The following is a 23,004-nucleotide window of genomic DNA, read 5'->3' as shown; positions in this document are numbered from 1 at the left end:
TTCCATTTCGTAAGTTCATTTACATTTTTTTCAGTATTTTAATTGAAAAGTTGATTCGCTTAATTTTATTGTGGTATGTAATATTAAATTACTTTATTGGGGTTTAAAATTTTAATATCCAAAAATGTATCCTCTTTTTTAAGTTTTGAAATTTTCAAATTTTATAATACAAACTCTTCACCCTCTTCTGAACCAAAAATGATAAAAAATATTAATTAGGTGAGGCTCTAGAAAATTTTATATCTAGCCTCGTTTTATAAGCTTCGTTCGTGATGTTTTTTGATACTATGGTCAAACCTTTGCCATGAATTTTAAAACTATATCTTGATTCACTCATTTGGAATGAAAATACTATAATGTGATGAAGCGATTGATTTCAGTATTGATACAGAGTTCTTGAAATTTTATACTAAAACGATTTTTTGCTCGTATCTTCCTTTAATGAACAAATTAAAACTCTCTGAACTTTACTGTTCGTGCTATTGAAAAGAGGGAAAAATTCTTTTAAATGAAGATTTTCTATGAGATTTTTAGCATAATTTCTTAATTTTCGGCAAAATCACTGAATTTTTTCGACTATTTAATGTAAGAGCGTTAAACGTAAAGGAGTGGTTATTCACTGTCGAAAAACAATTTTTTAGTTGAATAATGTAACTGATAATGAGCCGTTGCGACTAAAAATATTGACAATAAAAATAAGGAAGATTTCATAAAATAAGTTTTTATTTAAAACTCATAAAATAATTAACGAATTAACAGTAGTAAAATAATTTATCATATAGTTTAATGAGAACAAGAGATTAAATAATTTTCTCTACAAAATTCATCTACAATTTTATATTACGAATAATAAAAGGGTAATTGCAATGTAAAAAGTATAAGCCATTATCTTTATAAATTTATAAAGGATGCCCTATGCTTTTTTTATTCGTGATAGAAAATCATAGATGAAATTTGTATAACGAAATGTTTAATTTCCTGTTCCAAAACTATTTAAGTTCTGCTTCTAGTTCATTAATGATTTTATGAGTTTTAAATAAGAGCTTTGCTGTTTAAGTTTTAAATAAAAGTTTTTTTATAAATTAAATTAAGGACTTAATAATTTAGACTTAATAAATTAAGGACATAAAGTAATCCGAATTTAACTTACTGATTCATATGCCAACAGTTTCAGTTTATTCCTAAAATTCTAGCGGTAAAGTTATAATAACATAACATCATTAAATTCCAAGTTTCATACTGTAACTTAAGCAGCAAACTGAATTTTAACTAGATATCAAATACATGCGCAAGGAGTGACCCATCCTTCAACGACGCAGAATAGTTTCCCAATGTCCAGTTATACAGTTACACTTCATATACGATCCGTTACGGTAAACATGGGTCCGTTACGGTCAACATCTACCGTAACGGAGACTAGAACTTAACAATACAAACGGAAAACTATATAGTATCTATAAAGCCAACTCAAAACTAAGTCTATAATCAAGGCCAAAATAATATTTGTGCTATAGATTTCTATATAAATAATGCTGCTACTTAAAATTTCGTTTTGATATCGAGTTTTCATTAACAATTTACGTTAACTAAATTTTATTCCACTATAAACGAATTTAATTTCTCTTTGTTAACCATCCAAACCTCTCAAGAAACTTTCAACGCACACGAACATACTCTCGATTTCTAAGCTTCCTATAATCCTTTTCTTGAATGTTTTCCGATGCATCTCAACTAAGAGCCTAGAAGATTAATTCCGACACATTTTAAGCTCTCCAATACCACCGAATAAACTCACAAATTGATGACATCCGTACGAAGTAATGGTTAAGAATATTTGCGCAAGGCTCTGCAAACAGATACTAAGCGAAGGAAATGGCAAAGGAATACAATTCTAACTTCGACGTTTTCGTGATTTAAACTCAGTTTATTCGGAAATTCTCATAAAAGGAATGTTCGTTTCCACGAGAAAAGGAAAACAAGTCCTTGTTATTGCGGTAGGTACGAACTTTTCGAAATCGATCAATGAAAACTGAGGAAAGTAAATTACAAGCCTGGAAAAGTTTAACGTTAGTTTAGCGATGCAGCTGTAATGAGGAATTTTTTTTTTCAAAACATTCTTTGTTGAATTTCAAAAGCATGCGATATCTCAAAATTTTACAAGAAATTCGTTTTGGTTTTGTAAACATTTATTTCTTAAACTCTTCTTCATTTATCAGTAACGTGTCATAGCCTAGAACTCTGTCGAAAAAAGCTTCCATATTTATACTTTGGTGACTAAGATCATAAATATTGCACTATATTGGACTATTTAAGAATTAGCCTTTTTTGGCCTTATAAATAAAGAAACCAGCAAAAATAAATAAAGAAACCAGGAATAGAAGAAAAATATGTTTCATTTAGCAACCAAATGTTTTTAGTTCAAAAATATTCTGGTGGCGGAAGCTGGCATCACAGTGACCCACGAAATTGCTAAAAGGCATGAATCATAGATCCTGGCTAATAAATTGTTTGCCCCTAAAGGCCCCATTATTTCCAATGACATTCATAGCACTGACAATACTAAACATTACTTCTGGTTACTTTGCCAAAGCACAAAAAAGTACCACAGTTCACACAGAGATCAGAGACATCAGGTTTGGACATTGGTTTCCTTTTATTAAGCGGCTGCATTTTTCCTTTCTGCAGTCATAAAGCACCGATTTTTTAAAAAACCAAAAGGATTCGATGCAAAAAAAAGAATCTCTAGTTACATAGGCTTGGATGCCTTACACCTTTCCATACGTCGTGTCTGCTGTCATTCGTTAAGTTCCTGTGAGACCCAGGTATCCGATTTTTTTAAACTTATTTAAAGTTACTGGGTGTCTGGAAACTCTGGTTGGTGATTTAAGTTTCGTTCTGAACTTATATACTATGAAATATTAGTTTTTTCCACTTTTTCAGTTAACTATGACTAAATCGTAGATTATGGATGTCATTATCGATAGTATAGAACTCTGTGTTTCAGGCGCATTACGACTAAGTCTGAATTCGTGTAAAACTTTTGATCTCACATTACGTTGCCCTATCGCGTCACAAAATGTTTTCATATAACTGAAATAAATTTTTTGATCAGAACCTGTAACTTTTAAAGGGGCGCATTTAGTTCTAACTATGATACATCACTTGCAAACCGTTCTGCAAACAACATGTCGGAATAGGCCAATAACTCTCAAGGCAACCAATACATGGTTATGGAAAGCCCGGGCTATCGTTATTTATGAAAATAAAAACCTTCTGTTATTATGATGATATTCTAAATATTTTTTCGCATATCATAATGACTTGAGACAGAAACTATAAAATGTATTATTTATTTGATTCTAACACAACATGCCAACGCCAAAAACAAACAATGACATTACGATTCGCCAGAATTATTTATACCTCTGATTAACAGTTGAAAAGACGATATTTTATATCATTCGAATTATCTGAGTCCTTGTAAGAAATTTTATTCTTCAGTCTTAAATAACAATGCCATGTTCTACTCTGTGACAAATTAAAATGGCAATAGCTAGCTTGAACAGTCAAATTTATAGTAGTTCTTGGGTCTTAATTGGCTACGCATTTTCTGTTACATTTTTCAGGAACATCAGCAAAATTTAAAGTCGCCCTGTGAACCGTTAATTAAAAGTTCTACACAATTTTATTAAAAGTGTTTCCAAGAAAAACATCATTTTATGACTATCTGAAACAATTTTATTATTACTAAAACTATGCTTTGTTCCATATGATGTAATTATTTTACAATTAAAAATGCATTGATTAAATGATATATCACATCATCAATGGAAGTCCGAGAAACATTTAATATGTAAAGAAAAAGTACGGCGTAACATAACCGTTAGGTTGAATTTTTAATTTAAGAAACAATTTTTTCCCAGCAGTTAAAACGTATTTAGATATAAAAGTAGCAATTCTAACATTATATGTCCTAGCGAGTTCCAGAATAAATATTCCAAAATGTTCTATTAGTAAGTACGCACTTAAAATTCTCAGAAAATCACACTCATGCTTGCTTTATTCTTGTCCAACTCACAAACCCTTCTTGGAGGACAATATTAATTCATCGACTTGACTTTTAAATTTTAGATTCTGCTTTGTGGAAGGATTTATATTCATGAAATGTTAAATATATGCTCTTTAGAAAACCTTATGACATCTGAAAAAATTTTAATATTCAACACAGACTGATTTTCTGAAGTTTCTTCACCATCGATTTCATTTCACTTGCAGTTACGAATTTTTATGAAACCTAGCTTCTCACGCCTTCTTTATGCTATTCAACTGTTTTTCTAATTGCATACTATTGTTAAATCGTCAGACTTATTTTATTAGAATTTTAGGCTACGGTGCTGTGCTTTACTAACACGTTTTTGTCTAATTTAAAATTCGCTTGTCAGAAGACACAAAGAATTTTCAGAAAGAATTATTTGAACCTTTTATAATCAATACAAAAGTTTTAAAGCTTCTAAAAAATTCACGTTTATCACACTACTGGACCCATTCAGGAGATAAGCATAAATTCCATGAGAGTGTAAGACTATTAAAAAATTCAAGCCTTCACAAAATTCGATACATTTTTTGAAATCATGATAGTGTTGAGATATTTGTAATAGCATTCTTACTGGTTAAAAGGAAGTATAGCTTTCTGTCACGTCCGATACATTCATTAGCTTTCAGCCAGGTCCGAGTTATTCTGAAACTTAATCCCATTCTGTATGTTTCTTTTGATTGGTTATTTATTGTGTCTTGTTTATGATTTGTTAAACCATGATCTGTTATAAAGTTATATATATGACCTCTGTAACCGCTTATGGCTGCTGGTAGTTCGTAGTGGAAATATAGTTAAAAACCAGTTCGTTGAGTTAGATTGGGATTTTTAGACAAGTTTTGAATTGTTTTGTTTGACAAGGACTATAAATTTATAAAAATACTATTGTGTATTACTTCATTAGAGGTTCAGCGTCAAAACTCTGATTTCACCTGACTGTTTTGCTGATCGTTTCATCATGGAACGTATGATTGATTTCATTAGCGTTGAAATTACGAATCTGCAGTGCATAGAGAAAGTAGATGGTCCTCTGAGTGAACAAGATGCAAGGGATCTCCTATTTTTCAAAGACTAAAACTTTTCATAGAAAATGAGATCACCCAGAAAAGAACCGCCGCTGCACCGAAGCCTAATATCCCAGCTGCTAAAATATTTGATGATGAATTTCCGACTCTTGGTCAGATCAAACCGAACGCTCGAAGAGCCAACAGCCCGGCCCGTTCTGATGAGGAAGGCTCCAAAAAATATAAAGCCCTAGACGAGGATAGCAGCGATTCTGATACAGGACCCTGAGGAGACACCAGCATACGTCTATGAAAGCCCGTCCGGAAAACCATCTCCTCGGATAATTCTGATTCATCGAGAATACCGCCTCCGGAGACGACTGCAAATGAAACTTCCGAAAATATGGAAACGGTCCCTAACGAAACTCCAGCTCAAGACGCAGCCAATCTGGATGCAGCACCTTTTAAAAGAACACCGCCGATAATAATTAAAGACCAAAGGAAAAATTTCATGCAACTCAAAGCCTTATTAATCGGATATAATCTCTCCACTAACAGAGATTACTACGGACAACTTATTAGCGGAGGAATTAAAATACATGCTCACAATCCTACCATCTACCGCCAAATCATTAAAGTACTTAAAGATACAGGTGCGTTTTATCATTGTTACGAGCTGCCAGAGACCAGATATGTAAAAGCAGTCATCAGGAAGAACTCAGAGAAAAAGGATATAGTGTTATCAGAGTCAACCAAATGAAGCGTTGCCGTGACGGAGAAATAATAAATTTACCATTGTTCCTTGTGACTTTAAAAAGAGAGGAAAAGAGCAATGCCATCTTCCATGAACATTTTGTGCTTGGAATGAAAATCAAAGTCGAAGGTTATAAAGGAAGAGCTGGGCCCTTACAGTGTTTTCGCTGTCAAGGATTTCACCACTCTTAAAGTAATTGTCATCACGCCCCGCGCTGTGTTCGCTGCGGTGAGGAGCATGAATCTTTCACATGCAAAAAAGATACAACTACTCCTCCAAAGTGTGCGAATTGCCTTATGGAAGGACACACAGCAAACTACAGAGGATGTGAAAGATTTCCTAAGACGAAAACTTTCTCTCAACCGAAACCATTCACAAACAAATCATACGCTGAAGCCTTAAGCTCTGGATTAGCCCCTGAATCTCTCATGGAAGCTAAAAAAGTGCTTTGTGACTTACGGGCCATCGTTTCCATCATTCAGGAATCTGGAATAACTCAAATCTTTAAGCAATTAACTACTGATAAAGTTTCACTTTATCAGTCAGGATGACAAAACCCAGCAATATGGGTAAAACTACCAGAACTGTGAATCCCATCCGTTTCGTCATCTGGAATGCCAATGGCCTCCAGAACCGTTTATATGAACTTCATAATTTTCTACAGTATCATGATATTGATATTGCTGTGATTACCGAAACGCATGCGCCACAGTGTCACAGTCTCAGGATTGCAAATTATTTACTTTACAGGTGTGATAGAATTAGTCACCGTGGTGGAGGTGTTTGTATATACGTTAAACGCACCTTACAATCATGTTTAATTAAGGAAAGCATAGACTTTAACTGTGAACTAGTTACAGTTTGTGTGACGCTACCAGTTTTTAAAAATATTTATTTCAGTGCTCTATACAACCCGCCTAATAACAGGCTTAGTGATAACTTATTAAATGCTTTTTTGCCAAGTGATATCCCGACCGTCCTTGCAGGGGACTTAAATGCAAAGAATACTGCATGGAACTGTCGACGATCCAATGCAAATGGCAAAATTTTATATAATTACATACTTAATAATCCTATTTTAATTCATGCACCGAATGATTATACTTATCGTCCAGATAGACTCGAGTACTCTGATATATTAGACATCGCTTTGTCTACCACTACTATTCCTATTACTACTGAAGTACTTCAAGAACTTTCATCTGACCACCTGCCCGTTATCACTTATCTGGGAATTACTAAAACAAGCTCGTACTCTTAACACAAATACTGATTGGTCTCTTTTTGAAAATCTTATGAGTGATCGTATTATTCCTCTCTATAACCTTAATGCAGTGCAAGGAATTGAAAATGCGGTTTCTGCACTTACTGAAAATATTAAAAGTGCTATTGCGGAAGCAAGTGACACTAAACCACTTAAATATAATAGCCTTCGACTCCCTAATTACATTCGCATCAAGATTAGACAACGCAACAGAATGAGAAAATCCTATCACGTGACCTGGGACCCACGAATGAAACGCGAAATCAATAAACTTAATAAAGAAATTCAGAAGGACATAAAAAATTATAGAAAAGAATTATGGTGCGAGAAATTAATTAATATTCACACTAGAGATGGGTCATTATGGACATAATTAAGAATCTTAAATCTCACTTTACTACAAATCGCTCTCTTACCCATAATGGAGCTCTCGCAGTCACTCATCAGGATAAAGCAAATGTGTTTGCGACCTACCTTAGAGGAACAATTTACACCCAATGAATGGCCAAATAATAAGGACTTTGAACATAGCATATTGACACATGTCAAAGACTGGTTATATTCCCCCACTGCTAGAAACTTAATTAAATTCACCAACCCAGCTGAGATTAAAGAAATTATCAAGAAACTTCATCCCAGGAAAGCACCGGGAATAGATGGCATCACAAATAAAGCTATGAAATGCCTTCCCAGAAACACTATCGGAATAATAGCAAGTATTTTTAATGCTTGCCTTACATCCTCATACTTCCTCAAATTATGGAAAACTGCTAAGGTCATCTTAATACCAAAACCTGGAAAAAACCACTCACAAGCTGATGGATACAGGCCCGTTAGTTTACTGCCTGTATTAAGTAAAATATTTGAAAGAATTATTCTCAGCCGAATGAAAAATTATCTTCAACTTCTTCCACTGGAGCAGTTTGGCTTTAGAGAGAAGCTCTCGACTGCAAAACAACTTCTTCGTATTACGGAGTATTCTGGAGCTGCTTTACATAATAAATTGAATGTTGTTATCCTCATGCTGGACGTAGCGAAAGCTTTCGACCGCGTCTGGCATGAGGGACTCATTGCAAAACTAATCAACCTTAATTTTGAAAGAGAAATTCTTCTGATCATCCTCTCATTCATCTCGGACAGGACTTTTAAAGTGTACGTAAAAGGAGCTTACTCCTCAGAACGTAATATGCAAAGTGGACTACCTCAAGGGTCTTGTTTAGGTCCGGTACTCTATTTTATGCTGCAGACTTCCCTAAACCCAACAGTAACGACTCTATCCTTGCATGTTACGCAGATGATACTGCCCTGGCAGTTAAATCTGCGAACATTAACTTCGCTATTAAGAAACTACAAGCCTCCATTCCAAGTATCGAGTCATGGTGCGCGAATTGGAAAGTGAAGATTAATGCTCAAAATTCTCAATTATTGATCATTCGCAGAAGGAAAAGAAATAAGCAACTGAAGAACCACTTTCTCCTCTTTAATGAAAGAGTTCCTATAGTGAAAAGTGCCAAATATCTCGGAGTCACTCTTAATGATCGTCTTACTTGGACTGACCATATCAACAATGTTCGAACCACTGCACTAAAAATTATCAAGTGTTTGCTTCCTATACTCGGTAAATACTCTAGAATGGATTTGGGGAAGAAAAGACTTGTTTATCTCTCCACAATTAGACCTATTTTGACTTATGCATCTCCTGCCTGGGCGGCAGCCAAAGACTCAGATGTAAACAAACTCCAAATCGTTCAAAATAAACTCCTGCGTATTATCACGAACGCACACTATTATGTCCGCAACAAGACCCTCCATGAGGACCTCAAAATCGATACCATCGCGGTACATCTGCGAAAACTTAACGATAAATTCTTCAAAAAATGCGCAGGAATGTAACTCCATGAATCATTTCAACATGTTTCATTATGAAGTTCTCACCGATGATCGATTTCTTCGACCTTTCGCAGCCTACATACTCAGTGGAAACGAAAATTCCCCCACCTAATACCAAGTTAGTGGAAATTTTGATCTGTACATAGTGATTAAGCACTTCTAAAAGTTAGCGCCTGGGAGAGTGACCTCCCACGTGACCTAAGAACTTGAGTTCTATGTTCAGCCTTTTTGTAGGACTTTCTGCATTTTTTAGGACTGAAATTTCTGGTATTCCTTATATTTATCATATTGAAGAACATGAGAAAAATAGTGATTTTTTGCTATTGCAACGCATTATTTAATTATTTTACTCTTTTCATCAGTTTTGGACAAGTTTACGCTAAGCGAATCAGAATGCCTGATTCCGCTCACGTGATGTGTGACTTATTCTAAGTATACTCTGGGATAGACATTTTGAATTTGTATATATGTATTTTGTGTTAACATTTATTCTGCATTTATTCTGTTATTTTGTAACTCTTACTAAAATTATTGCTTTCCTGAAACATCTTCGACTGTTATAACGAAACCATGATTCTGTTTACACCACCCCCATCACGTTATCATGGACTCAGAACTTCAACTTACAGGACTGCTAGACTGTATTATGTGATGAAATTTGGTTTATTCAATATGTTGTTACTCTGATGATTACTAGAAAAATTTCCCTTTTATGTAATTATTTCTGAAAATTTGTACATTTAATGTTTTCTTCAGCATTTCTAACCTGAAATCTCGCAACGTATTAACGACTTCTTCACACCTCACGTGACAAGGTAGTCATGCCCTCTCAACATCTGCAATCCTGACTTAGGTCTCACTCATGCATTCTCCTACTTTCAGCGCTCTATAGCAACTAACTCAGACAGCCGGAACAAAACTTGCAAATCCTGAATAACTTTGCAAGCTTATGGCTGCTAGTGCTTGTACTTACTTATTTCTGCTTGCATGTAACTCTGCGTGTATCTCTGCATATCTCAGTAATAAATATTTGTTTTGCGAACCACGGCATCTTCTATGTTTAACAGATAGTGTTAAAATGTAGATAGCATTGTACAGAATACAATACAAATCCCTTTCAGTTCGGAATAAATGCTCTCAGAGTGTATAACAGTAGGCTTATCTTTAGTTTGAGGTTTAGTTTTAGTTAAGATTATATTTTAATTTATCCTCAGTATGCGATCTAATTTAGAGGTGTGGAATAAAAACTTGCAGACCACCTCAGCGAAAATTTCAGGAAGTCATCAAATCTAACCTTGGTACTCTGCGATACAGATAAAAATGAATCAACTGCAAAGTTGTACAGCAACATCTAATTATCATGAATTTATATATAGAAATATAATAATGACTAATAATGATGAATATGACATAAATCTGTTAGAGAATTCACTGCTTTGAAAAAGCATAGTTATATACTGTTGCTTTCTACGGGTTCGTGGATTGATAGAAATTGATGCTAACATTTGATGAAGAAGCAAAACACAACTTATTCGCCAATATTACACAGGAAAATTCCAAAAATAAATAAACTACGATAAACACGCTGAAACAAGCAGCAACACAGACTTCTATCACGATGAAGACAGCCTCACAGCAACGCACTAAAAAAGAGCTCTCGAGCTCCGTCGATCGCTCTCAAGCTTATCTCTGAACTGAGGACATGTCTTTTCGCTTATTAATGCACCGCAACTAACTATCAAGTAATTTTAACACTATTTATTCTTTTATTGTGACTTTTTTGACATACTGAACTTTACATGCCATCGCTCAGGCAATCAATCTCCGGCCCTCAGCAGACGTTAGGATTCGCTGCTTTAGGCCACGTGACCAACTAAACAGTGCCTAACCACAGCCATTTCCAGTCTTGGCATTTTCTCCCAGAAAACAATGGATTTCTAAGTTTTTCCCACCTCAGCTTATGCCTCATCTGGTGAATACTATTTAAGGACTTCCTCAAACGTCAGGCCCAATTCCGAATTCACTCAGGAATCTGCTCAGGAATTTGGAAAGAGCAGGGACAGGAATTTCACGCTGCATGCCAGAATAATAACAATAGTATCAAAGTACTAATACTCGTACAGGCAGCATATAGTATACAGCTTTAATCTACCTTCGAGAATATTCTCTAATAATGTGTTCTAGGATGTTCTCGCTCCTTTACGGCATACCGCCAAATGGGAGATTTCGCGTGAAATCTGGCAAACATGCCTTTCCCTGCCACTTTCTTGCATTTCTAACCCCGCTTTAAAGGGAAACTATCTCACCGCAGCTGGGCACGAACCTATCCTGTTTGCTTATATTTATGATACATGTGATGAATATCAAGGTTATTTAAATTTCCTCCGCTCTTCGAAATGTTAAACCTTAAGTTTCTTTCATGGTCCTTTCTCTGAGGCTTGGATTGGCACGACAAACAAAGGCCTCATGCTTCACTCGAATACCTAAATTTTTAGGCCAGGCATGGCTAAGTTGCTGCTCACTGGTTCTTAAAATGTGGCTCACTTTGTAACAAGCAATAGACTTTTATAAACATGATTTGAAATATCACGCTACGAAGCCTTTTCAACAGCCACTTACTTAATTTTTTTCTAAAATTACAACATGCGTTTAATAATTTCTCAGCAGTTTTAAAATACAGTCCGTGCATTAATCGATTAAGTCACAAACAAAGATAATTATATTTTAGTGATTAATTGCCTGTTGCCCTTCAAACCAACGCATCCTGCCCAATGCACTCAAATCTTGCCAGATATTCATCAGGTACGTGAGTAGTTATCACTTACATCAGAAAGAAGTATCTGACGATCCAGTTCATATCCAACGAACTATTTGCATGTAAAAAAAACTGAAGTATTTTTCTTAAATAAAATCCTTGTTAATTTATCGCTAAATAATTTCTGTGTTTCAAATTCATGTTTCTCAGCTGCCTCAAGATGTTCATTTTTATTTCCTCTGAAAGAAAAAGTGTGGCGAGAACAGGTAAAGAAAATATATAAATTTCAAATTACTGTCTTATTCTTCACGTTTTTCAGTACTCTAAGGAATAACGATTCTTCTTTCAACTAACATTTTCTCTATTAAAACTAGTAGTTAATGCTAATTAGAAGATAAAGTTTGGCTTGTGTCTCCAGTGTGGGGGGGGAGTAACATCTTAGGGACACACTTTTCTGAATACAGAGCAAAAACGGTGTCCGCCGTTTTTGCTCCATGCAACTGGCAAAAGCATTTCAAATACAATTCGTCTTAATAAGACGAGTAGCATAGCAACATTTAAATTTTTAAACCTTCACTTTCGGTTATTTAAATGATTTCAGACGCTGTTATCTTGGGATATGCTTTTGTCCTTTCATATCTGAAGACAACAAACAAGGAATGTGAATTAAAACCTCAACGCGTAAGGAACATTTTGAATAAGCTTTATTCAACACGTATCAACACATATTTATATTCGACACGTATTAAGAAAATACCAATATGGCAGAAATTGTTCTATGACTGACTAAGTTTCTGTTAAAGTAATGCATGCTGTAATAGACATATTTTATGACGTATAACTAGAAACAGTTGTGTATTATTTACTGTATTTACACCAGAATTTCGAAATGATTATTTTCTTCTAGCTCGCTTCATTATAATGTTAAATTTGGTAAATTTCATGACTTTAAGTTAAGACGTGCTACAGTTCGTTATATTTAATCTATTCATTAAATTTTATTAGTTTGTAGGGTTTATATTTATTTTAACTAACATTTATTTTAAGTTTAAGCTATCTTTCCTGTCAAGCCTTTACTTTCCCCTAGAATTGCCAATGCCAGAGTATGTAAATCGTAGTAGAACGCGCAGAGTATTCAAATTTTAGCAGAAGTAAATTGAGTTAAATAGAAGGGAAACGAGATTGTAAGTATGCTTCTTGAATCGCGAGCGTGACGGTTGCTTGGTAGAAATTTTAAGAACCGCGCGTTTCGGCCTGTGTGCCTATTTCGGCAGTTCGTTGAATCTTTCAACTTCTTAATCAGTAAGTTTGCTGAATCTCAGCTGTATCTTAGAACGCGGTTAAGTTAGTTACGAATATAGAGCCTCGTAGATAGTGATTTCGTTAGTTATTCATCCTGTCATTTATTTTTTGTTGTACTTTTCTATTTTGTTACACCGCCGGGTCGGCGTAGTTTGCGAGCGTCAAGTGAACGCAACTGTGATTTCTAAAGTGAAATAAAAAGGGATTTAAACCCTTCTTACGAGTTTGTGTACTTTGCAGTTCATAGCAGTCACTATTACTGTTGCTGACAAGTTGGGGCCATCGCAACATCGTAAGTTATAAAACTAATATGCATATCGTGGAACCATTAATTTAAAAATAAAATAGTATGTGCCTGCGGTCTTCCGTTTGGATCATGTGTAGTGAAATAAGTACAGCATTTATTGTTAAATTATCTTCTAAATATCAAAATAAAATACACATACCTAGAACGCAACACTCTCCAGGGCCACAGTCTGAAGGTGATCGACATTCTGATGCTGCCAAGGAATACCCGTTCACCTTACAAAAAGAAAAATATACATATGTAAGATAAAAAAATAATACAAGATAAATTATAATTTAAATTAGCAATAAAAATTAAAATTAGCAGTAAAAAATTTAAATTAGCAATAAATTAATTATTAAATATCAACAAATATATATTTATTTAATAACAATAAATTAACTATTCAATTAGCAATAAATTAATTAAATTTAAATTAGCAATAAAAATATTACAAGATAAATTATGATTTAAATTTGCAATAGCCTCTTAATGCTTCAATTAATTTCCTCTCTCTGCTGCTCTCTTCTTATTGCATATCTATCAAAAATATAAACATCTTTAAAATGGACACAAGTAATGTACCAAATTGTTTGTGTCAACAACATGTTTACTGAAATAAAAACGAAAATTTAATCTGCATCGTCTGTCTGATGTCTGTTTCTATTTTAATTATGGATCAACTTCCTATGCAATCAAAATTCTTGCACTTCATTATGGACGTTTCTATGCCATCAATATTGCTACGCCACTTTAATTACAGAGAAAGTTTGCTTTATTAATAATAATTTATAATCATAGAAATTATGATTAATTTATTAATCATAATTTATTATTAATTTCCAAGGAAAAGAAATTTAATTAAAGCTATGAGTTATTAGAAAAAAATTTAGTAATTATTTTATATACTAAAGTAACCAATTTAAAATTATTCTTAATTAAAATGCAGTAACGTTTAAATACCAGAAATCAAGTGAATGTCGCAAGATTGAATGCAACAATCGTTATTGTTTGTTAGTAGTTCACGTAGAGAATCATTCACGTTTAGCACCATAAACTTGTTTGAAAAGCTCAAAATATTCTTTCCATGCCACAAATTCTCATGTGTCAAGCTTCCAAGTATTAATCTCTTATTACAAACTTCCTCATGTGATGGAAGTGACATTAAGCATTTTATTGTAGTAACTCTATTGTAGTGTAAGTAGTGAACGAAATTACGAACGTACTGAATAGCTCAACTGATTTCCTATCATCAAAATAGAATAATATTTGCAAAATAAAGTAATACTAGCAGAATGACAGAAATATAGGACTTGATTTCCGTGTTATCAGATTTTATATTGCCTACACTTCTGCTTTTATTTCCCATTTTATTACATATTAGCTTCTACCTTTTAAATCAAAGCACTCTGTTGCGGTTATGATATTTGTCATTCATTAAGAAATAAAAATATCGGGAAGAAAATAAAAAAAAATATTTTTATTTTTTATAATAACATAATTTTACTGTCACGGTACACAAGTTTTGCAAAAATCTTTAACTGCCGCGACATATATTCTTCATAACAACCTTTGATGGTACGTATGTCTCACAGTAATCTTTGATTATGTGGCAGTCCGCATGAAAACAAAAATATTCGTGTGTTTACCTCCCAAATGAAAACCCAAAAGATGATCCCTAACAATCAAACTATTACGAGAAGTAATGAATTAACCAACTTTCCTTGCAATGTGTCCTAGTAATGCTTAATTAGTATTTTTTTTTAAAAGCAGGAGACAGAAAAAATGAGTAATGCCCTCGCTGGGATTCGGACCTAGACCTCTTGAATAGGCGCCTTTCTTAGTAATAACTTTCCTAACATCACGAAGGCATGCAGAAAGGAGATAGAAAATACTTTATACCATTCTATTTTATCATAGTGCAATGAAAAAACAATGCTTTTACATAACATTGATTCTTGCAAATTATGTTTTAAAGCACTATAAATTATCTTTAATGCTACAGACTTTACTTTTTTTGAGGGAGGAGAAGGGGCCGAACATGAAAATATTTTCTGCAATAACTTTCATACCCAACATAAAAAACATAACTTTTGCTACGATTTTCATAAGATATCAAGAAGTAGAATTCTTGCTGTAAACTTTCTTCCGTATTATTGCCAACAGAGGTCATAGTATTTTCCTGGAATGTGAATAATTTGAAACTCTGAAAACGAAGACTACTACACAGCGGTGCAGAATACTTCTAGCGCACTTCGCTTTTAATAAACAAAAACGAGACAATACGCTCCTCTGCGACCGTTTTCGAAGAGTAATCTTCTTTTGTTAATGATTAAAAAGAAGCAAATGCCGTTAATTACGATGAGAAAGGTTTAAGCAACAAGAATTCCTTTCTAAGAATCCATTATGAATGGAATTTTAATGATGTTAGTTTCCAACAGGTAATTTCTCAAAAAAAAAAAAAAAAAAAAACTTACCAGAGCTTCTACAGTATTTTATTTAGAAATCTTTCACTGTGGAAGAAACTAATGCATTAGAAAATAATTTAATTTTTGTTGATTTATATGTACGCTGAGAAAACTTCATATTTGAAATATATTTTACGTATCTGTATATAGTTTCTCACTTTCTTATGAACAAAAGCGCTAGAATAAAGGGAAAAGCTTCATATAATCAGCACTTTCATGACTTTAATTATACATGGTAGTCCAAGCGAAATATTAAAACCACTTTTGCATTATGTAAATTTCTGTGGCAACAGCCAGTGGACGGCAAGGTCGCAGACAGTATAATAGTGAATGAAGTGCTTTCATGATTTTCTTCGAAACTACGTTTTGAAACCTTCATTTAGGAAAACACAAAACTCGGAAAATGCTGATCTTGCTGATGCAGATACATTCCAACGCAAATGACGAAGCTCAAAAATTAGTCTAGTGCTTTGCGCAAGATTCAAAAATCAAATTATTTCATTCAGTCAACTAAAAACATTATCATATATCAATTTTATTATAATAAACTACATATGATGTTACTTCATAATATTTCTTGAATATATTATGTATTTATCTTTTGTGTAATATGTTTTAATTTACATACAAAAGAACTGACTTCAACGTTGATTGCTTATGATGTGTCCCCAACGGAGCAAATTTTATGTTAGAAATTTTCTTTCAAAATATTTTCTTGACCTTCATGAACAACTACACAGTAATAGGCCAAAGTTACGCGTTAGGTGAGACCGATGAAGTCGGCATATAAATAAATATTAACTTAATGGTAGAAACAGTTAAAAAACTTAGTTTAAAAAAGCATGTAATAATAAATATATGATATAGTATTAAAATATATTTGCTACATAAAATAAGAGTTATTTCCATACCGATGGCTTCAAAAATTTAACAGACTGGACTCAAGGCTTTTTTAATCACGTAAAATTGCTTCATTAGCACGCTAATTTACATTTGTTGCCTTGCTAATTATTTACAGTTTTATTCCTTGCCTTGTAGCCAGAACGCGTTCCTTGTTAGAATCTGTTTTCCAAAATTCGCAACTCTTTTCCACTTGAGCCGACATATTTTGTCACGTTTGGAATCACCATAAATGATTCTGAATACTTATAAGTCTTAGAAATCGGTTTCTTCAGTAGCGATTTCCTCATGCATCTCTATAAATTCATCTAATGTCAGCTCATTCCTATATATTTCCGACAGTTCTTCGAGGTCATGACTATTAGTTTCCAAATCTAACTACCTGTCAAGAATGACAAGTTCTTCTATTACATGCGCGATTTGATCAATTACTTTCGTTTTATTCCTGGCTTCTGAAAAAGAATGGACAAATTTTCTTCCAGACGCCACTCAAAATGTTTTGGAAAATTTCATTAAGATTCCTTTATAGTTCTTACAGCATGCAAAACATTACACTATGTCCTAAAGTTTTTACAGACAGTGGAATGTCTTGCTTTAATACAGTTATTCAGTATTCAGTACGCAAATGACATTACACTGTGTCCTAAAGTTTTTATAGACAGTGGAATGTCTTGCTTTAATACAGTTATTCAGTATTCAGTACGCAAATGATATTGCACTGTGACATTACACTGTGTCCTAAAGTTTTTATAGACAGTGGAATGTCTTGCTTTAATACAGTTATTCAGTATGCAAATGACATTACACTGTGACATTGCACTGTGTGTGAAACATTACACTGTGTCCTAAAGTTCTTATAGATAGTGGAATGTCTTGCTTTAATACAGTTATTCAGTATTCAGTACGCAAATGACTGTCTTCTATAATGTCTATGTCTTCAATGTCTTGAATGTTTCAATGACTCCTTGGCGAATCGCTGAAGCAAGTTTGTTATATTTCGAGGGGGAAATTATTGGAACGTCAGGTTGAAATCAAAGCGGCAGACGAATGATCGGGTGCGTTATCAAGAATAAACATCACTTTAAATTGTTTGGAATTGCAATAACATTCCACTTTGGGTGAAACGTAGTGGCCAAACCACCTCCGTACAAATCACTTCCATAGATAACTAAAATAATCGATTAGAGATGTTATATTTATTTTTTTTTATATTTACATTATACAGACGCGCAGGAATACATAAAATTAATAAAATGAACAATCAAGCACTCCTAAAAAAATTCTTAACGTGAAAATTTGTTAATCTGAAAGCAAACTCAAACTATAACAACTTCTAAGACTTTATTCAGATTTATTATACTTGAAAGATAAAAGTTCTGTGTTAATCGCAAGGCGGAATGTGATAATAGATGAGTATATTCTGCGCTAACATCAAAAGAAAAATGGACCCCAGTGTTGCGAAATTTAAGACTAGGCATCTGCATTTACCTCACGTAACTCGATGCTTCGACGAAATAATTGATGAGATACTCAATTGTATTATAATCGATACTTGAAAGAAAGCGTTAGCAACAAGATCTTTTAAGTAAATCACAGTTCTCTTCCGCGATATTCAAACCCAATTTACTATAACTAATGTGACCTCGTCTGGATTACACTAGTAATTATTTATGTTTAATTACCACGCGAAAAGTCATTTAGAAAGGCAATTACTTCTAATGAATCTCTCAGCTTCGCCCTCTAGATTTGTACTGCTTGACTTAATAAAACAAACATAAACTTTTTTTAACGCTGCTTCTTTATGTTTTTGATAATTAAGTTTTAATAAAGGATAAGAATTTATGCACTTTCAACTAGTTTTTTTAATGCTTATCATATAGCGCAGATGAAAAATTATGTTAATAGGTTTTTCTTTTCAATTTAGGTATGCTCTCTGTTCGAAACAACTTAGAACTCCTTTGAAGTACAGTAATAAATCTGAGTTGACTTTCTCATAAAATGCAATTCGAATAAAATAAATAAAATTATAATAAATAAAATGCAATTCGAATACTTTGAAAATATGCCCTCCCGAGATTTAAATTTAAAATTTCTAAATTTTTGCTTTCGTCTGAATACATTTAAAATCTCAACCTTTTGCAAGATTTAGTAATTCACTCGCGAGATACATGTAAAACCCGTATTTAATGCTTTTGGTTTTACAGCAGAGCTCCGAGGCTTTTCAGTACTTAACAGTACAATAACATATAAGGTATTTCTCCCGCTTTCTTAGCATGCCTTCATGGTGTAACGGTCAGCATGCTCGGCGCATTTTCGAGAGGTCCGAGGTTCGAGTCCCAGAGAAGGCGTTGCTCATTTTTCCCGTCTCTCAGCATCAAAAATCCTAATGTCTCTACAAACATATTCGTGTTTTTAAAGGCTCACCAGATTTCAAATGGCTAAAGCCGTAAGGATGTTAGTTTTGCCTCCCGGCCACTGAATGAATTGGTCGCACGCTAGTTTGATGACTTTCCCCCAGTATAAAATGGAAATACTAGAAGAAGTCTATGTAAAACCCCTCACGAAAATGTCTCTTATTTCACTCAGGAAGTCCTAAAAATTAAACATCAGCTAAGTTTGAACTTAGTGTAAGAAGACATTATGTAGAAAATATATTCTTTATTTCACTAAAAAGTACTTTTATTTTCAAGCATTTTATTATTTTTCTTTTACACAGCTTGAAAAGATTTCAATTTTTTTATACCACCAGTATTTGGTTCATTACACTAAATTATTTTATATTATAAAAAACAATAAATTTATAAGAAAGGAAAATTGAAGAATTAAGACAGCTTATAAAGTTACTTAAAAGTTTACATACTTAGTTTCGTTTCGCTGGCATTTCTTAAACTTGCTATTTAAAAAAAAAAAAATTAATTCTGATAACAGAAGCTTTTGTTTACTTTTAAACTTCAGAATTTCAGTGCAAATAAATTTAATAGATTTATATTTAGTCGATAACGAAATTTATGGCAAAAGCTATATTTTAATTCAAAAATATTATTCGTTCTTTTATATATTTAAGATAAAAGAATAGGTAAGACAAAATTATAACTTTAATTTTCAATAGTCCCTTAACATTCCTTTCGGTTATTTCATTTTTCTACTCTGAAAATAAGAAACTATTTATCATAAATCTCTCTAAATTGCGCCATTTCAATATTAATCCAGATCATATGATTCTTACATAACGCTACTGATGCAGGTATTTGATAATGTATAATGCTTCAGCTAAAAAAAGTGTTAATTTTGATAATTGAAACGAAAACAATCAGTTATAATGAAATGAAGTAAAACTGAACCATTCTTAGGTAGCGTCTTTACCTTAAATGACATAACTTTATGAAGAATAAAACATTGCACATATAGTATGAAAAATAATTATTGTTACGAAACAGATATATAAAAGGAATCATTGCATACAAGAAAAAAGGAAACTGAATAATATGAAAATGAAAACAAAAGATGAAATTTTCAAATATATCGGTTCAAAGCAGCACTAAACAACTTACATTTGTAACCAATTATTGCTAGATAACCTTTTTGGCTTTTCCTTAAGTTCGGAATAAAGAAATTAAATCGCTTTAAATATGTTGAGAAACAATTATATTATTGATTTATAATTCCTAAATCACTTTGCCAGAGACATTAAAATCTTGAATAGGGATTCCGTTATAAACCTCAGAGAGCTACCGTCAAGAATCGACCAGATCTTCATGTTAAACCACCGATATACTTGATCATTGCAACATTTGATGCACCATCACCATCAATTAAAAAAATAAGCATAAAAGAAATTCTTTGTAGTTAAAAAAATTTTAATCTGAATTTTATGTGACAGAAATGAAGAAGAACTAAATAATAGAAAGTAAAAATTACACTGCAAAGATTTCTCAAATGGCCCAAATTTTAGCTTTGGAAAACTTAATCACTTTTGATCTGAATCAGAATAATGAAAAATAAATCTCATCATATAATAGGCGAAATAATAAATAAAAAATATGAAAAGTGATTCAGAATTTTATAGTGATTCAACGCAAAATCCCGTTTTGAGACTAATAGCCCTTCTGGGTTCAAAAGGAGCCTTTTTTTTTTTTTTTCACGGGGGTTAAAAACGGGATCTGAAATGTGATATAATACGTTAAATAAAGACGTTGCAATGCCTAACGATAAAGACGTTGCAATGCCTTATGATAAAGCATTGCTATACCAATATGATACCAGTAAGAAATGTAAAAAACCTGAGACATACAATATCCGTGTTTGAGGATGCACGCTGTTAATAGAACGTTTTGACATCGTTGAGTTTGTTAATAAAAAAGTCGTTAAAGTTTTATAAAATATGAAATAGATAATGAAACAAATTCCAAATTATGACTTCCAGATGCCTATATTTGAGAGGAGGACTACGTTATTCAATATTTGATGTCTCTCCGTACCGTTATTTTTTCACAATGTGAGAAACAATAAACAATATATATATATATATATATATATATATATATTCATGCAGATTCTTCATTAATTAATTTCTTTAAATATAATGCAGAGCTCTAATATTTGGTGGCTGAAATTTGAAAAGTGTCAAAACGAAATTAACAGCCCTTCTGGGCAAATTGCCGCTTTAGGCTAATAAATAAATAAAATTTAACTAAAAACATTCCATATTTGTTAACTTCTGTACAATAAGCAAAAAATTTTGATTTTTCTAGAAAAGAGATATTCTTGCACGTATAGTTATGATGTTTTAGCAGAAATATTTCATTTTTATTCGTTTTTAATTTCTAACATACAGATCCGTCACACCATATATTCTGTGTCCTTACATTTAGTAGTGTTATCGATAAATCGTTTTAATCTGCGAAGCATGGTAAAATAGCTAATGCTAATTTAAAAGTGAGTTCAAAAGCAGGGGATTTACCTTAGAAAGTCCCAATATCGTGATGACGAAAAGAATAACAGCTTGTGATGCAACGCCCATATTTGGCTGGTAAAGTTCAAGGCAGTCTTTTGATAGTCTGAAAAAAAAAGTAACATCTTATTAGTTATTGCTACTCACGAATCGTAGTTCAGTCACCTGTTTATACATCGTTTATATTCAGAGACCTGATTGTAATGAGGCTGATTTGAATTCCATTCCAGTATAATCTCCCTTTCAAACGTTCTTCATATATTCATGCTTTTTAAATATGAAATAATTTCAGGTTTCTTATCCAGATTCTAAAAACCTCTTAGTTATTTTGAATCAACAATAAAGCTTGTCAAGTTAAATTTAGTAATATAGGATCTTTTAATGCATAGTCGCATGATTGAAGGTGTAATCTCACACGCCAAAAAGTGGATAGCCATTAATTTAGTAAAACATACACAAGTTTTGTTTACAGATTTCATTATACATAATATTTTAGGACGAAACTTTGAGGGGGACAATTTTATGGTCAAACATTTCCAGCCATGGAAGCTAGAAAAAACGTTAAAGACTGCAGTACCGGTTAAGACTGCAGTACGAGTAGTAATAGTTAAAGAATCAGCTACACCTTAAATATTTCTTTTGAAATCTATGTTCTTCACCTTACTCATGGCGTTTCATTTATACCCTCTAAAAAAAGAATTTTTTAAAGCTTTTCAGCTTACAAAGAATGAAGAACTTGAAACGTTTTACGTTTCTGCTTTCAAAAAGGAAAAAAAATGTGTTAGAACACAAGCAACAGCTTTCTTTAAAAAATCAATATAATAATTTAGTAATCTTGCAAATTGTTATTTCACTCGACAGTTACAAGTTCAATAAAGTTTTCATAGCAACTTTACTAAGAAAAGTACCTAAGTTTTATATAATAATTAGTTCTTGACGCAAAATTAAGAAACGTAAATAATAATTTATACTAAGAATGTATAGTAAAATATTCTTCTAAATCCTTTATTTAAAATATTTTACTTCTCCCCCCCCCCTTTTTTCTAGCACAAAGTTAGATGATTTTAATCTGAATTCAATTAAAGTTATATAGTTTGTTTTGAGAATAAATGTATTTCACTGGTCATCAAAATTAAAGGATAAGAACATATAAGGACAGAAGTAAAACGTAACTGATACTTAATTGAAAAGTTATTGAAAGAAATTTGTACAAAAGCATTAATTAACATAAATTACAATGTTTCGCAGTTAATTATTCACAAAATACTTAAATTAAAAGCAGATTTATGAAAATTGGTAAATCATGGTAAAATTAAGTCAACTCTGGCAAATTTTCT

The 23,004-nt window shown here is 32.7% G+C and overlaps 1 protein-coding gene across 3 annotated transcripts in view; it reads right to left on the bottom strand.

Annotated features, from left to right (window-relative positions):
- Nucleotides 1–23,004, bottom strand: part of LOC118189424 (astakine-like) — a 207,112-nt gene that overhangs the window by 8,551 nt on the left and 175,557 nt on the right. For all 3 annotated transcript variants that reach the window (XM_085813813.1, XM_085813810.1, XM_085813811.1), the window contains 2 exons: nucleotides 21,677–21,773; nucleotides 13,509–13,584 (listed from right to left, as the gene is read on the bottom strand). In XM_085813813.1, coding sequence (XP_085669939.1) covers nucleotides 13,509–13,584; nucleotides 21,677–21,736 — 136 coding nt within the window. In that variant the 5' untranslated portion in view covers nucleotides 21,737–21,773. The remainder of the gene's footprint in view (nucleotides 1–13,508; nucleotides 13,585–21,676; nucleotides 21,774–23,004) is intronic.

The sequence above is a fragment of the Stegodyphus dumicola genome, chromosome 3 (assembly GCF_044657685.1).
Source record: "Stegodyphus dumicola isolate Sdum_Otavi_A_Nest chromosome 3, ASM4465768v1".
NCBI classification, from domain to species: domain Eukaryota; kingdom Metazoa; phylum Arthropoda; class Arachnida; order Araneae; family Eresidae; genus Stegodyphus; species Stegodyphus dumicola.
Note: the sequence above shows the minus strand (reverse complement) of the source record. Positions and strands in the feature narration are given on the sequence as shown.